Below are 15799 nucleotides of genomic sequence, written 5' to 3'. Positions count from 1 at the left end.
AATTGCATCCAAATTTATTCATCTATGTCCCACAATGTCTTTTAACATTTTCACATGAACATGTTTGACTGTAATTTTGATGTGTAAACACAGCTTTATTTGTCATTCCTTCAGATGAACTGTAAGCAGTTCAAAAGAAGTTAAATAACAAATTTTTATGTTAACCCATCAACCAGTTCATAGTAAGTTAAGCAATTTTTGAATAAGATAAACAAAGGTACAAAATAATTGTTTACAAATCACAGAGAAAAAATTTCCCAGCACTTTAAAGATTAAAAATGCAAAGAATGAATCCTTCCAGATAGATAAGAAAAGTTCAAACTTTATACATAATCAGTACTGTCTGGGATAGGATACCCTAGAAAAACTGAGACAACTCCGACATATAGGTAAAAAAAAAATAAAATCTCCCTCATTCTTTTTAGGATAAAACTTTTATCACAGAGATATGTCTCACCTTTTTGTAATTTTGATTATGCAAATGTTGAAATCAAAATAGCAATACTTTAACATCTTACACAAGTTATGCAAATATTTAAAGTCAATGAACCATGGCTGAGTTACATGGCTAAACAATCTCTATGTAACTGAGATGTGCCAATGCTAATACAACTGCATTCCAAATACCATTGACTTATTATAAGTCGTTCCGAAACCTAAATACAAACATAAACTTGTAAACTATGTTAAAGTTTCAAAGTCAATGAACCATGAAGAAAGGGTGGGCCTATATAAACTCCATAGAAACGATACTTGCAAATGCCAATAAATTTGCATGCCAAATATCATTGACTTATAATTAGCAGTTCATCTTAAACTGATCTAATCACAAACTAATACATGTAAACTAAGATAAATTTTAAAGTCATTAGACCATGACTGAGGGGCGAGGCCAAATATTCTCCATGGAAATGAGATGTACCCAGGCTGATACATCTGAATACCAATTAACATTGGCATACCACTAATGGTTCTCCTTGAACTGACCTAATCACAAACTAATACATGATAACTAGCAAAATTTTCAAAGTCAATAGACCATGACTAAGGGGGAGGAGCCAAATTATCTCCATGGAAATGAGATATGCCAATGCTTATACAACTGCATACCAAATATATTTGAACTACAACTTGTGGTTCCCCATAAACTGACCTTATCACAAACTAATACATGTGAAATAAGCAAAATTTTCAAAGTCAATAGACCATGACTGTGGGAGCAGGGCCAAATAATTTCCATGGGAATGAGATGTGCCAATGCTTATACAACTGCATACCAAATATGATTTACCTTCCACTTGTGGTTCACCATAAACTAGACCTAATCATAAACTAATACATTGTTGACGCCATTGCCGCCGACGCCGAAGACAGCATATCTATGTCTCGCTTTTTGACTCAGTCAAGGCACGACAAAAAAGTCATAACTTTTATGACATGTTTGATCTCAAAGGGCAATGTACTTTCAAATATCCAATGTTAATACCTATCCTCTCTGACAAACCCTTGTCGTCTGCCTCCCTGTCTATCAGGTGGAGGTTGTCTTTGCTGTAATCGATCTCCTCTAACCCATCTATCTTGATCACCATCCTCAGCATCCCCCATGGTACTGACAGGAGCATTACGTTCCATAGCCTGTTTCCAGTGAGGAGGAGTCTCACTTCTACTCCTATCTCCTCCGTATCTCTGAAATAAATATTTACATATTATTATGTGTGATATTTTCAGGAGGGTTTATTATACTTAAGATAAAACAACAAATATGTTCACTTGCATAAATTTTGTCTTTAAGTAAGATTATAAAACCAGGATTAGACATTGACATCTAAAAATAAATGTACTAATATCAATAATCTTTATACATTATTATTTATCAATGTTTTGTTTGTAAAAGTAGTTTTTTTGTCTTTTATACATATATTTCAAATTTAAGCACTTGTTCTGCACTGAATTTTATTTTGTGTGTTTGTTTAGCTGGTACTATGCACTTGGTATCAGTTACTGTATGCTTTCTTTGATATAGTATTGTTTGTTTTTTGTAATATATTGAAAACTTGGTGTTTTAACAGATAGTATCTAGTCTTTTTATTTACAGCTTTTCTAGACTCATTTGATATAAAGCTTGATGTATATGTATAGACATCTGTATATTATTGAAGATCATTTGTTGACCTCAGGATTGTATTTGTTTATTTTTGTAGTTGTGTTGCTGTCTCCTTGTCATATTTCTCGTATCTTATTTTATCCATATCTGCTCCCACCTTGATGCAAAAGAATACACAAACTTATATGATTTTACTAATCAAAATAAAAATTTGCATAAAATTCAATTGCTAATATTTTCTTACAATAGTGCCTCTGCCTTTAATTTTTCTGCCTTTCTGGTCATACTGTGTCCTATTTCCATAGGGTAACCTCTCTATATTTCTTCTATTACCAAATCTTGGTGGAGACCTTTGCCTAAAAGTTAAAATTGATGTTATAAATCAGTTATGTCAAAGGGTCAGACAATATTTTTCAGTTATTAAAGAACCTTAGTGAGCGCACTCACATACCCCACGTCCCCACATAGTCATTTGAGAAATGAAATAAGTGTAAGAAAAGAAAATTGTATAAGAACAAAAATTGAATCATAATTTTCTGTCAATATGCACATCTACATAGTATCTACAAAGTTTCATGAAATTCTGTTGTGTGGTTTCAGAGGAGTTGCGATGACAAACTGTTGCAGAAGTACATTGAAGCAAATAAGTTCAAAGGAGCATAATTCCTAGAAAAAATCTTAATTTCCTGTCAATATGCACATCCACATAGTATGTCCTTATTATCTACAAAGTTTCATGAAATTCTGTTGTATGGTTTCAGAGAAGTTGCGATGATGATCTGTTGCAGTAGTACATTAAAACAAATAAGTTCAAAGGGGTGCTGCTCCTGGAAAAAAAATTGAATCGTAATTTCCTGTCAATATGCACATCTACGTAGTATGTCCTTATTATCTACAAAGTTTCATGAAATTACTGTTGTGTGGTTTCAGAGGAGTTACGATGACAAACTGTTGCAGTAGTACATTAAAGCAAATAAGTTCAAAGGGGCACAACTCCTACAAAAAAAATTGAATCGTAATTTCCTGTCAATATGCACATCTAAATATTATGTTCTTATCATCTAACTAGAGGCTCTAAAGAGCCTGTGTCGCTCACCTTGGTCTATGTGACTATTAAACAAAGGAAGCAGATGGATTCATGACAAAATTGTATTTTGGTGATGGTGATGTGTTTGTACATCTTACTTTACTGAACATCCTTGCAGCTTACAATTATCTCTATCTATAATGAAGTTGGCCCAGTAGTTTCAGTGGAAAATGTTAGTAAAAATTTACAAATTTTATAAAAATTGTTGAAAATTGACTATAAAGGACAATAACTCCTTAGGGGGTCAATTGACCATTTCGGTCATGTTGACTTATTTGTAAATCTTACTTTGCTGAACATTATTGCTGTTTACAGTTTATTTCTATCTATAATAATTTTCAAGATAATAACCAAAAACAGTAAAATTTCCTTAAAATTACCAATTCAGGGGCAGGAACCCAACAACGGGTTGTCCGATTTATCTGAAAATTTCAGGGCAGATAGATCTTGACCTGATAAACAATTTATCCCCCTGTCAGATTTGCTCTAAAGGCTTTGGTTTTTGAGTTATAAGCCAAAAACTGCATTTTACCCCTATCTTCTATTTTTAGCCATGGTGGCCATCTTGGTTGGATGGCCGGGTCATCGGACACATTTTTTAAACTAGATACCTAAAAGGTGATTGTGGATAAGTTTGGATTAATTTGGCCCAGTAGTTTCAGAGGAGAAGATTTTTGTAAAAGATTACTAAGATTTACGAAAAATGGTTAAAAATTGACTATAAAGGGCAATAACTCCTAAAGGGGTCAACTGACCATTTCCGTCATGCAGACTTATTTGTTAATCTTACTTTGCTTAACATTATTGCTGTTTACAGTTTATCTCTATCTATAATAATGTTCAAGATAATAACCAAGAACAGCAAAATTTCCTTAAAATTACCAATTCAGGGGCAGCAACCCAACATCAGGTTGTCCGATTCATCTGAAAATTTCAGGGCAGATAGATCTTGACCCTATAAACAATTTTACCCCCATGTCAGATTTGCTCTAAATGCTTTAGTTTTTGAGTTATAAGCCAAAAACTGCATTTTACCCCTATGTTCTATTTTTAGCCGTGGTGGCCATCTTGGTTAGTTGGCCGGGTCACCGGACACATTTTTTAAACTAGATACCCCAATGATGATTGTGGCCAAGTTTGGTTTAATTTGGCCCAGTAGTTTCAGAGGAGAAGATTTTTCTAAAAGATAACTAAGATTTACGAAAAATGGTTAAAAATTGACTATAAAGGGCAATAACTCCTAAAGGGGTCAACTGACCATTTGGGTCAGGTTGACTTATTTGTAAATCTTACTTTGCTGAACATTATTGCTGTTTACAGTTTATCTCTATCTATAATAATATTCAAGATAATAACCAAAAACAGTAAAATTTCCTTAAAATTACCAATTCAGGGGCAGCAACCCAACAACGGGTTGTCCGATTCATCTGAAAATTTCAGGGCAGATAGATCTTGACCTGATGAACAATTTTACCCCTGTCAGATTTGCTCTAAATGCTTTGGTTTTTGAGTTATAAGCCAAAAACTGCATTTTACCCCTATGTTCTATTTTTAGCCATGGCGGCCATCTTGGTTGGTTGACCGGGTCACCAGACACATTTTTTAAACTAGATACCCCAATGATGATTGTGGCCAAGTTTGGTTAAATTTGGCCCAGTAGTTTCAGAGGAGAAGATTTTTGTAAAAGTTAACGACGCCAGACGACGACGGACGACAGACGACGGACGACAGACGACGGACGACGGACGCCAAGTGCTGAGAAAAGCTCACTTGGCCCTTTGGGCCAGGTGAGCTAAAAAGGTTTTGTGAAATTCGGTTGTGTGGTTTCAGAGGAGATGCAATGACAAACTGTTGCAGTATTACATTAAAGCAAATAAGTTCAAAGGGACGTAACTCCTAGAAAAAATTTTGAATCATAATTTCCTGTGGATATGCACATCTACATATTATGTCCTTATTATCTAAGAAGGTTTCGTGAAATTCTGTTGTGTGGTTTGAGAGGAGTTGGGATGACAAGAAACATAATGATGCTCCAATTTAAAAATGATTGTAGTGGTAATCAAAAAGTTGATGTCAAGTCTACAATCTAGAAATGTTTTAATGGAGAAATTTCAATGGATGAAAACATAAAATGTGAATCTTCTGAACCAACAGCTTTACTTCATACATGTTTAACTAATCTAGATTAAAGGGGCAGGAATGCTACACGATTAAGAAAGAACTTGCTTAACTATCCTCTTATTTGTTCTAGAAAATATCAAAAGACCTTCATACAAGACCTTAATAATTTGGAACTACAAAATATGCATGTTATCTGTTTATTGGTACTTGACAATTTACCTGTCTGCTGCAGGTTGTGGACCCCCTCTGTCGAGGAACTTTGATGAAGGGACTTCTGGGATTTCTTCAGGTCTAATTTCACCAAAGACAGTGGTTACCTCCTCTTTAGTCTCTTTCCCATCTTCACTACTGCATCACGTAAAGATAAAATCAATATGTTATTTCATTCAAAATATATACCTTTACATTGTCCCATTTTAAAATCCAATAGCAAAGCCAGGACTCAAAAGAAGTTAATCATAACAAAGTTACATAACATGCAACTTCTAATGATAAAATTATTTACCAAATATACCATCACAGCTGAAAACCAAAAATTTTGGAGTCCATAATTAGGTCAAGGGAATCAACCTGACACAATTTTAAGCTTGTAAATTATACAGTTATCTAAAAGCAATCATTTTGTTATTATTAACTAATTTCCTGCTGAATTTGTAAAACAATGACTGCAAAAAGGGTAAAACCTCACACTGACCTTTTAATCTTAGTGAGCTAATAATATGCAGGAAAAACATGTAAGTATATCATACCTGGGACTTTTATCCCTTTTCTTTTTCTTTTCTTTCTTCTTCTTTTTTGATTCTTTTTTATGTTTTTTCTTCTTTTTCTTTTTGTCATCTTCACTAGCCGATTCCTCTTCTGATGATTTAGCGGACTCAGATTCTGAAACTTTCTTCCTCTTCTTACCTAAAATTAATTTTGTATCAACAAGTTTTATAAACATGCTAACTACTAGTTTTAGGATTATAATGGAATAATTACATTAGATGTATGTTTCATTGTAATACATTATTCTGATTGGCTACACTGCAGTCTCGCGTTATTCCTTAATCAACTTCATTACACAATAAAACCTATCATTCATGATGACACGAGGTCCTACAATAAAGTGCACAGGTAAATAAATAAAAACTTGATAAAAATCGTGTTTTCATGATCCTAGCTAAAAAAATGTAATTATAAGTAATAAAGTATTGAATGCTTCTTTTTGTAACTTCATAGGGTCGAAAAAGCGTTGACAGTGGCACATTTTTAGAATGAAGCGCTTTGGTCAACGCTTTTACTCCCCAATGAAGTTACAAAAAAAAGCAATCAACTCTTAAATGTAGCACTAAGTAGATCCCCATATTAATGTTTGGGTCCCTTTCTTGTCTTGATTATTCATAGAGACAATAAATTATTCCTAATAAAAAGAAGCTATTTTGGCTGAAAAAGACGGAATACATTGAGAGAATCAAATCAGATAAAATATTGTATCCACTTTGCCAGTACCAACACAAAAGTAACAGTATATAGCCAAAATATATTTTGATCTTTATATCATTAACTTTGACATCTAATTTCTTCTGTTTTCTGGAAATCTTTTTTCCAAATTAATCAAATAAATAAATAAAACTGCACATTTTGCAATTTTGCTTTGAAAGTTTCCAAGCACACAAACTGAAGTCTTCATAAATTATAACCACTATCAAAATATCTTAAATTATCTTTGTTTGCTACTGGCGGCTCTAATGAATTGCAATTGATAACTAGAAAAAGACATACAACAAAAAGTTCTATAGCGCTTTAACATACCTTTAGACTTCATCTGTGGAACCAATTCCCCACAATTTTCCACTTTAACCTCTTTTATAGGACAACTTTTAGAACTGTCAGTTTCTAAATTTTCTATTTGCATCACAAGCTCTTGGCCAAAAATAACATGACCAAATATGACATGCACTCTACAAAATAAAACCATATAAGCTTTATATAATTTCAAATCTTGTCTTGGATTAATTTGCTGAATCTCCATTAAGTATTTGGTGGCAAACACTAGGTTCAGTATTTTTTAAGGCTAAGCATCACAATTGATTTACAAACATTACCAAGAATGTTACCAACAGCAGAACCTCGTTTTAAATGACCAACCTCAAATAATTTTCTGAAAGCTAGATTATTTCAGAAATAGTTCTTTCATGCCATGCTCTATGCTCATTTTCACATAGGTAGGCATTCTACTTGTTACTATCTTTATACAGAGCTTATAATAGGTGTAAAATGTTGACAAATATAATGCCTACCTACATGGATGTTGAAATGAGCATAGATGTTACACTATTGTTTCAGATAAGGGTGAAGGTTTTGTACCATTAAAACATTTAAACCGGCTGCGATAGTTTGCATCTGATGTTCAGTAGTTGTCTTTTGTTGAAGTGTTTCTCGTTTTCTTGTTTTTAATATAGATTTGACAGTTGGTTTTCCCTTTTGAAAAGTTAAGCACTAAAGATCTTTGGGGTCCTTTATAGCTTGCTGTTCTTTGTGAGCCAGAGCTCCTTGTTGAAGATTGTACTTTGACCTATAATGGTTTACTTTTCTAATTTGTGACTTGGATGGAGAGGTGTCTCATTTGCTCTCATAACACATCTTTATTCTAAAGAGGATCTAAAATCCATGTTTGCAAAGAGGCCATTTTGATTGAATGAAGCCAAAATGATATAGAAAATCAATAGTTTCACAATAAAATAAAACGAGATACATGTAAACTTACTTTTTGAATGATTTTATTTAATAGTGAGCAACACCAACAAAAATGTCCATATTTGTTTCAAAAGCGTAAGAAGAGCATCATATGAGAATCAAGTAAAGTACAGGAAAAAAAAACCAGAACGACCACCCATAAATATTTTGCTTATGGGTTTAGCTAGCAAATTGTATTTTGCTTGATGTAATTGTCTTATATGTCTGTATGTGTTCTGTTTGATACGATGTGAAAATCACAGAGCTTTCAATTATTTTGTGTCAAAACAATTTGCATGGCTCAGACTGGATAATACATAAGATTCCATAAATATATTCATCCTGAATGTATCACATAATGATTACATACCCATTCAAATGTGGAGCTGGCTTTGTTGTTCTATTTGTGGGGAAAATAAGGATAATATGAAAAAGAAAGAAAATCATGTTTGAATTTTGAAAATACACTATTTTAAATAAAAGTTACAACAAAATGGACTGGCTCTTCTGCTGGGTCATCTATCTGAAATAAATCATATTAGAACACAAAAAATAAAAGGAAAAAAAAAGACAACAAATTAGTATTTCTAACTTAAATCTCATTTCAACCATAAAATATCTATAGTATTAAGAATGGTCAGTTCTTATGTTTGGAATATCCAGTAAAATTATTTTTAACTGCAAAAAAAGATCTTAGATTTATGAGCTGATTTAGATTAATGTATTCATACATCAACAAATAATGTTAATCCAAGTATTACTACAACGCATTTTATCTTACATGTATATTCTACACATAAAATTGTTATTTAAACCAATAATGCAAATAAAACAAGGCTATTGAAAATTCAGCCTTCTGATAATTGTCTTAAATCAAAACAAATGTAGATATATTCATTAATATCCATCAAAGGCACATTTTTGGAGCCTTTATCTATTTAAACATGTCTGGTCTTATATATTTTCTTCACAACATTTTTAAATGCAGAATAACTTCTATTTTTTTAATTAAATTTACAAGGGAAAAAATTAATTCTCAAAATCTAAAACAGCTCAGGTTATAAACAGTTTCAAATATTTCATACTATCTTAAATTAAGTACATGTGCCGTAAAAGCCTTTCGTAGACAAGATCTACTCAGACTTTGGTAATGTTACCTGACTTTTTATTGGTCCATACAGCTGTCAATCAGATTCTGTATAGAATGATAAATATTGCATAGAATCAGATTAAAACATAAAATTGTAAATACTTAAAACATCTGAAAATGAAGACATATACACCATTTAAGAATTTTGGTGGCCATCAAAGGCAAAAGCTACAAACTTCTCTTTCTTATATTTTTTGTGAAAGCTTTTAGTATGTGTGAGCACTTTTTCAATGTTTTAGTGTTTGTCTGTTGCTTATTTTACACTTAGTACTGCAGTAATCTTAGTTGGAAGTGATATTCATATTCTGAAATAAAATTTATCAACTCATTTTTTTTGGCTACACATTAGATTTTTTTTCTTCGCACTGAAACAATTACATGTGGTCTAAGCTTTTTCAACAAAATCATCGTGTAAATGAAGTTCATGTACATTATGTTGGATTATAATTTAAACTCCATTGGATCCAATTCATATTTCCTTCTCAATGGTAATAGAACTACTTTTACTACAATCAAAAGATATTAATTATGATACAACTTATTCATTTTCCTTGCAACTTATTCGTGTTCTTTTAAACTTACTCATGTTCTTTTCAACTTATTCAAGTTCCTTGCAACTAATTCATGTTCTTTTCAACTTGTTCATATTCCTTACAACTTGGTAATGTTCTTTGCAACTAAATTGTGTTCTTTAAAACTCATTCATGTTCCTTACAACTTATGCATGTTCTTAAAATTATTGACCAGAAATAGTACTTAAATAAATGTTTTAATAAAATTTTATTTTGTCAAAAAACCTTGTGTTCTTCACTCAATCAATAAGCAGTATAAAGCTAAGATAATTGAAAAGCAGTTAAGATCTACACAAAATACATATAATACCATTCAATAGAATGGGTATATATCAGTAAGTAAACAATAGTTAAATGTAGACATCAAGAGTTATCTCCCTTGTCCACCTTACGTACATAAAGAACTGAGAACCATTAGTATCCTTTCCACGATTGGCCATGGAAAGAAGAAACTCCTTATCATGTTTAAGTGATAAATTCTCATCTACAAAAGAAAAAAAGTGCATACAAAAAAAAATGATACATTTTTTAAGACTAAAGCCTACTGACCAAAGTATGCATTTTCTATAAAGTGTTCTTTTTTTAAACTGTTCAATTAAGTAGCATCGTTTTAAAAATTACAAATAATGAGTCATAAATTATTTCAATTTTTAGAGTTACAAGATGCCTCCTGACCAAAGAATCAAAGCATTTTCTATAATTTGTTTTTTTTTTTTAAACTTTTCAATTAAGTCTCATCATTTTTAATATTACACATGGTGGGTCATCAATTATTTCAATTTTGTGAGTTAGGAGATGCCTCTTGAAAATTTATTTGAAATAACAACTTAAGTTTACATGGAATAGGGGTTTTTTCTCTTGACTTCTGTAAATCTCATTAAACCAAACTGTAATTCTGTAAGTGTTAAATCTAAGCAAGCTGAATACAACAATTTAGGTTACACAGCCAGAATGTAAAATACAGACAACCAGCCATAGTATGGATTCAGACGGTGAAGTCAATTGATCTGATAAAATACCAAAGGAAGTTGTTAAAATATAATTTTAATTATTGTCAAAATGACTAAATAAGTTTTAAATGACCCTGTGTCATTAAATACCACATTAAAAAATTGTAAAGGGGGTTGCAGAACCGTGTCGTGTCTGCTGTTGTTAAAAAAGTGTACTGTTGTCAGTTTGTTTTTTTCTTCAGATGCTTTTTCTTAATCTTAAAGTTGAAGAAGCTTTATTTCCAAATTTCAAAACCTTCCATTAAGGTTTATCAAATTTATAGATGCCTAGAAAATGTTACCAAAGACTGTACACTTGTAAGTAAATACTATTGTATATTAATCATGTAATATATGGATATAAATAGATGATTAGAACTTGTTTACTCAAAGAAAAGACAAAAATGATTCATGAGTATGCTAGCTTAAAGATGATCACTCAACAAGCAAGCACACTTAATCTAATACACTAATTACACACCCACATAATTAAGCTATTACAAAATTCTTTTTTAAGAATATCTCTTCCTTAAGTTTTTGTTGATACTTCTTGGTACTCCTAAAGCATGTACAGTGTAACCTGTGTTATCCAACACACTGGGGGGACTGTAATTTTATTTTTTGATTAAAAAGGTGTTGAAATACGTCATATTTTTTCTACAAGGATAGGCATATTTTGGGACCAGAACAATGTGCAGTATAAAGCAGAATGTTGGAAAACTCAGGTGTCGGATTAGGCAGGTTACACTGTACATATATTTTCAATGTCTTACCTGGAAATACCCCTCCATAAATTGATTCTCCCCCTGTCCCATCACCTGTAATAGAAAATGTCAAACCATTAAAAATTATACACTGTCATACAGTTTTAATTCAAATATATATTACAAACCAAGACTCCTGAAATAAACATACACATATACATATACATGTATCATGTGCCACTATTTTTCATTTAATCCTATCTTGCAGAATGCATAATATTCTGGTGGATTTAAGCAAGATCCTATGTCTTATCATTAAAATAGATCCTTCATTTCTGACATGGTTTTGTAAAAACTACATGACTTTTCCTACAAAAGAATTTGTAATGACTTAAAATTCAATATTCCTCAGAAATCAGTAATGATCCTATCAATTTTGAGAACAGAAATAAAATTCTAGTATGTTATATCAGTCAACACTGGTAAAAAAGAACCTTTGTTCACTGTCAAATACAGACTACCTAATACAGGCCATAAATTGACCTATAGTTAAATTCTATATCTTTTGGTGTCTGTTGCTTAGTTATCTCATTGGCAATCATACCACATCTTCTTATTCTTATACTTCACCATATTTACCTTTTGTGAAATCTCCACCTTGTACCATAAAGTCTTTTACTATACGATGGATGGGGGATCCTTTATAGTGGAGGGGAATTTCACTTTTCTGACTTATTCCTTTTTCTCCTGAAAAAAAAGAAGATTTAAATTACTAATAGCATGATTAGTATAGTACATGTAGTTAAATAATCTTTTTTGCAAGCACATCAATCAAAACTCCACCTAGCACATGCACACTGGGAATCTTCAACTTGCACTTGGGCTTTATTTTCTAATAAATAAAATCTGTTTCTTTTTTCATAAAAGCAATAAAATCTTTATGATACCAGAATTCACCAAAGATATATATTTTCCTGTTATGAAAGCTTATCATGTTTAATCATGTTCAAGTGTGAATATGGAAACTCTTAAAATCAGTTTTCTCAAAATATCAATGATCTATAATAGCCAAATACCTCTGTTTATAACATATTTTTTTAAATTAGTTTATTTGTATTCAAGTAATTGTGTAAACAATTTTTTTCCCACAACACATTTGTGTCAGTTTCATTATTTCCTTAATATTAAAATAACTTTCAAATCTTTGCTTTATTCTGATAGTTTGAACAGACTGCACAAATAAAAAAATCAATAGTCTTACCTGTACATAATGCTCTAAAATTTTCACAGGTTTTAGGGCACAAATCAGAAAAAAGTTCGAACACAACTCTTCCAGCTGAAAAATGAAACATAACTTCATGAGTATTATCAGTTATTTTACATAAGCCCTCAAAATCCTGGCTTAAACTCTGCTGCTTTGGGGAATTGTAATTAATAAATAACATTTTTTGTTTGTTTTTTTTATTTTTAGGGATGTCAACTCTAATCCAGCATTTCTCCTGTACTTGTTGCATTTACAACATGGAAACAAACAATTATACCCATTTTTATGTATTGTGGGTTGTTGTCTTGTAAACGTAAATAGTTATCAAAGGTACCAGGATTATAATTTAGTACGCCAGACGCGTAAACACCTTTACATTAATACCTACGACTAGATAATAGGCCAAAGAATTTTATACCATATCTAATAGCTCATTTATTACATGTATTAATTATATAAACTTGCAATAATCTAATCAAGTTCTCAATAAAATTATTAAAGCATAAGAAGGTCATGAAGGTAACAACATTCTAACAAGAAACCAATTAGTTTAAGTATCATTTTGGTATTCCATAATTGATACTACCGAGCGATACTGGAGTTATCAGGAACTCATTGACATTCCATTTTTTTTTTTAATTAAGTAAATATTTTAACTTAAAAATGGTGAACCAACACCTGAAGTGGTTATCGTGCGGTTGGGTAATAGCGGGTGGATACCACGCGGTATTCACAGTTGTCTTTCACTATAAAAGCAAATAAACGAAATTAAAGACAACAACACCCATCAATTACCGCATGGTGATTAATTTATTGTGGTTGACATGTTTCGCCAACAAGCGTGGCGTCTTCAGGACAATATTATACATGAAATCAAACAGTGAAGTACAAATTTTGCGGTTGTGCGGTTTGCCTTAACAATAGAGGTTGTTATGACGACGTTATAGATATAAATAGAAAGTGAAAGTGAAAGTAAAATAAGAATCTAGTATAGCAGATAACCACATCGTTAATAACTTTATTGACTAACTTTCTCTTTGAACTATACTAGATTCTTATTTTACTTTCACTTTCACTTTCTATTTATATCTATAACGTCGTCATAACAACCTCTATTGTTAAGGCAAACCGCACAACCGCAAAATTTGTACTTCACTGTTTGATTTCATGTATAATATTGTCCTGAAGACGCCACGCTTGTTGGCGAAACATGTCGACCACAATAAATTAATCACCATGCGGTAATTGATGGGTGTTGTTGTCTTTAATTTCGTTTAAGTAAATATTGTAAGACTGCTTTATGTTTATGCTTAGAAAGACTTGTTACTACCCATTGGAAAACTAAAGTAAAGATTTTTTCTGAGCAAAAACTTCTTGCCATGAGTGCCATGACATTAAAATGAAAATCTAGAACAATAATATTCAGTCACTCTTTCAATAACATGATACATACCAGATTGTCCCCCTATTTGAAAGTCAAAGAAGCACCTGGGTCTGAATTCTGCCTTGATGGTCATTCTACATAAAATTAGTATAAAAACACAATGAATATAAGTAGTTACTGTTTTTTATTTTGCATACAAGGTCTTAATTTGAGCTTCTAAAGTCACAAGTTTAATATGAATATTTATTAGTTCACATTTCACTTCACGAACTTTATAATCATGATAAGTATTACGTCCTTATTTAAACAAGCTCTGTTTTCAATAACTGTTATATATTCACATTTATCATAATATAAGAAACTATTAAATAATTATAGAATAACTAATAGAAGAATTCAAAAAACGAGTGACCGAACAACACATTAATTGACGAATGCGCTTAGCGCATGAGTTAATTATCAGTGTTGTTCGGTTACGAGTTGAATATTTTTCTATATTTGAATTCTTTAATTAGTTATTCTTTATATTACATTGGCAAATGACTTTTTTTAAAGAAATTATGTAAATCATGTAAGAAACTATATCTTTTTTCTACGCATTCACAATTTGTTTTGATCCGCTGTTATCAACGTCTTGACAACGCCTATTGTATGACAACAGAGAGTGAAATAGCCATGTTTATTTCACATGTGAAATTATAGGTTTTTATTGAACTGGTAAATCAATGTAATTCATTGCAACCAATGTAATAATTTTTTCAAATAAAACATGTATTATCTTGTTATACATATTATATGTAACTTTGGCATGGTCAAGACGTTAAATAGTAAAGTTCACATACTTTTAAGAAAGTTATCTCCAGTTATTCGTATTGCAGGTTGCATTCCATATTTGTATTATATATTAGTTGGATTGTTCTCTTGATTTATTGTGACCTTATTAGGGGTTCTCATTGGGGGGTTCTGATCCCATATCCTGCTTACTATTTTGTCAGATTCCCGTATCCTGCTTACACTATGTATGTAAGCAATTACCATTTTTTTTGTAATTTCCCGTGTACTGCTTTCTCGTTTTCACAGCAGAATAATTTTACTTTCACGTGTCATGCTTACAAAAAATCGTCAATCTTGAGTCACGATTAGACCCCAATGAGACCCACTTATTAATTTGGAAATTAGTTATTTTCTAATATGCCACAGTAAAGTATAAAACTTGAAATCTTAGTAAAACTAAAAATATGAAGCAGTTGCTGAGATGGGGTACTGCGTTGTGACATAGTCATGGGTGTCCAGCGTTTGAGTCTGTAGAATCAAGCTCTCAAATTACTCTAAAACGTATGGACGATGTGGTGGTATGGCTCATCCTATGGTTATGGACGTTTTGGATATGTGGGCTTCGCGTCTCGAACACTGTCACTGTCAACAACATAAAATTTCAACACTATATAGATAGTGGATTTAAAACAGACCGTGACATGCAATTGTTTTCATATATTTGTACCCTTTAATTAGTTCATTAACTCGTCTGTTTGACAATGTTTTACTTGAATATCAACAATCAATTTGTTAGCAATATCATTCTAAAATTATGTGGCTTCACCTTGCGGCCTGTTTTTTGTCGCCATTAATGGGCGATCTCATTATACTAAAGGTAAGATGTATTTTTTAGTTATTTAATTTTAATTTGTGATTCTGTTGAAATATTG

At 31.6% G+C, this 15799-nt stretch overlaps 1 protein-coding gene across 2 annotated transcripts in view; it reads right to left on the bottom strand.

The window, feature by feature from the left end:
- The window catches only part of LOC139512555 (peptidyl-prolyl cis-trans isomerase G-like), a 31103-nt gene extending 15349 nt beyond the window's left edge, over positions 1-15754 (bottom strand). Inside the window, exons 1-12 of one of the 2 annotated variants that reach the window (XM_071300246.1) lie at positions 15694-15754; positions 14163-14227; positions 12707-12781; positions 12085-12192; positions 11515-11559; positions 10149-10236; positions 8401-8430; positions 7107-7255; positions 6062-6218; positions 5532-5660; positions 2349-2460; positions 1487-1686 (exon numbers count right to left, since the gene is read on the bottom strand). In XM_071300246.1, the coding sequence (XP_071156347.1) occupies positions 1487-1686; positions 2349-2460; positions 5532-5660; positions 6062-6218; positions 7107-7255; positions 8401-8430; positions 10149-10236; positions 11515-11559; positions 12085-12192; positions 12707-12781; positions 14163-14227; positions 15694-15734 (1199 nt within the window). In that variant the 5' untranslated portion in view covers positions 15735-15754. Of the gene's footprint in view, positions 1-1486; positions 1687-2348; positions 2461-5531; positions 5661-6061; positions 6219-7106; positions 7256-8400; positions 8431-9187; positions 9232-10148; positions 10237-11514; positions 11560-12084; positions 12193-12706; positions 12782-14162; positions 14228-15693 lie in introns of those variants that run through there. The other variant, XM_071300247.1, reaches the window with a different exon arrangement.
- Positions 15755-15799: the final 45 nt, after the last annotated feature.

Source organism: Mytilus edulis, chromosome 2, assembly GCF_963676685.1.
Source record: "Mytilus edulis chromosome 2, xbMytEdul2.2, whole genome shotgun sequence".
Taxonomy (NCBI): domain Eukaryota; kingdom Metazoa; phylum Mollusca; class Bivalvia; order Mytilida; family Mytilidae; genus Mytilus; species Mytilus edulis.
Note: the sequence above shows the minus strand (reverse complement) of the source record. Positions and strands in the feature narration are given on the sequence as shown.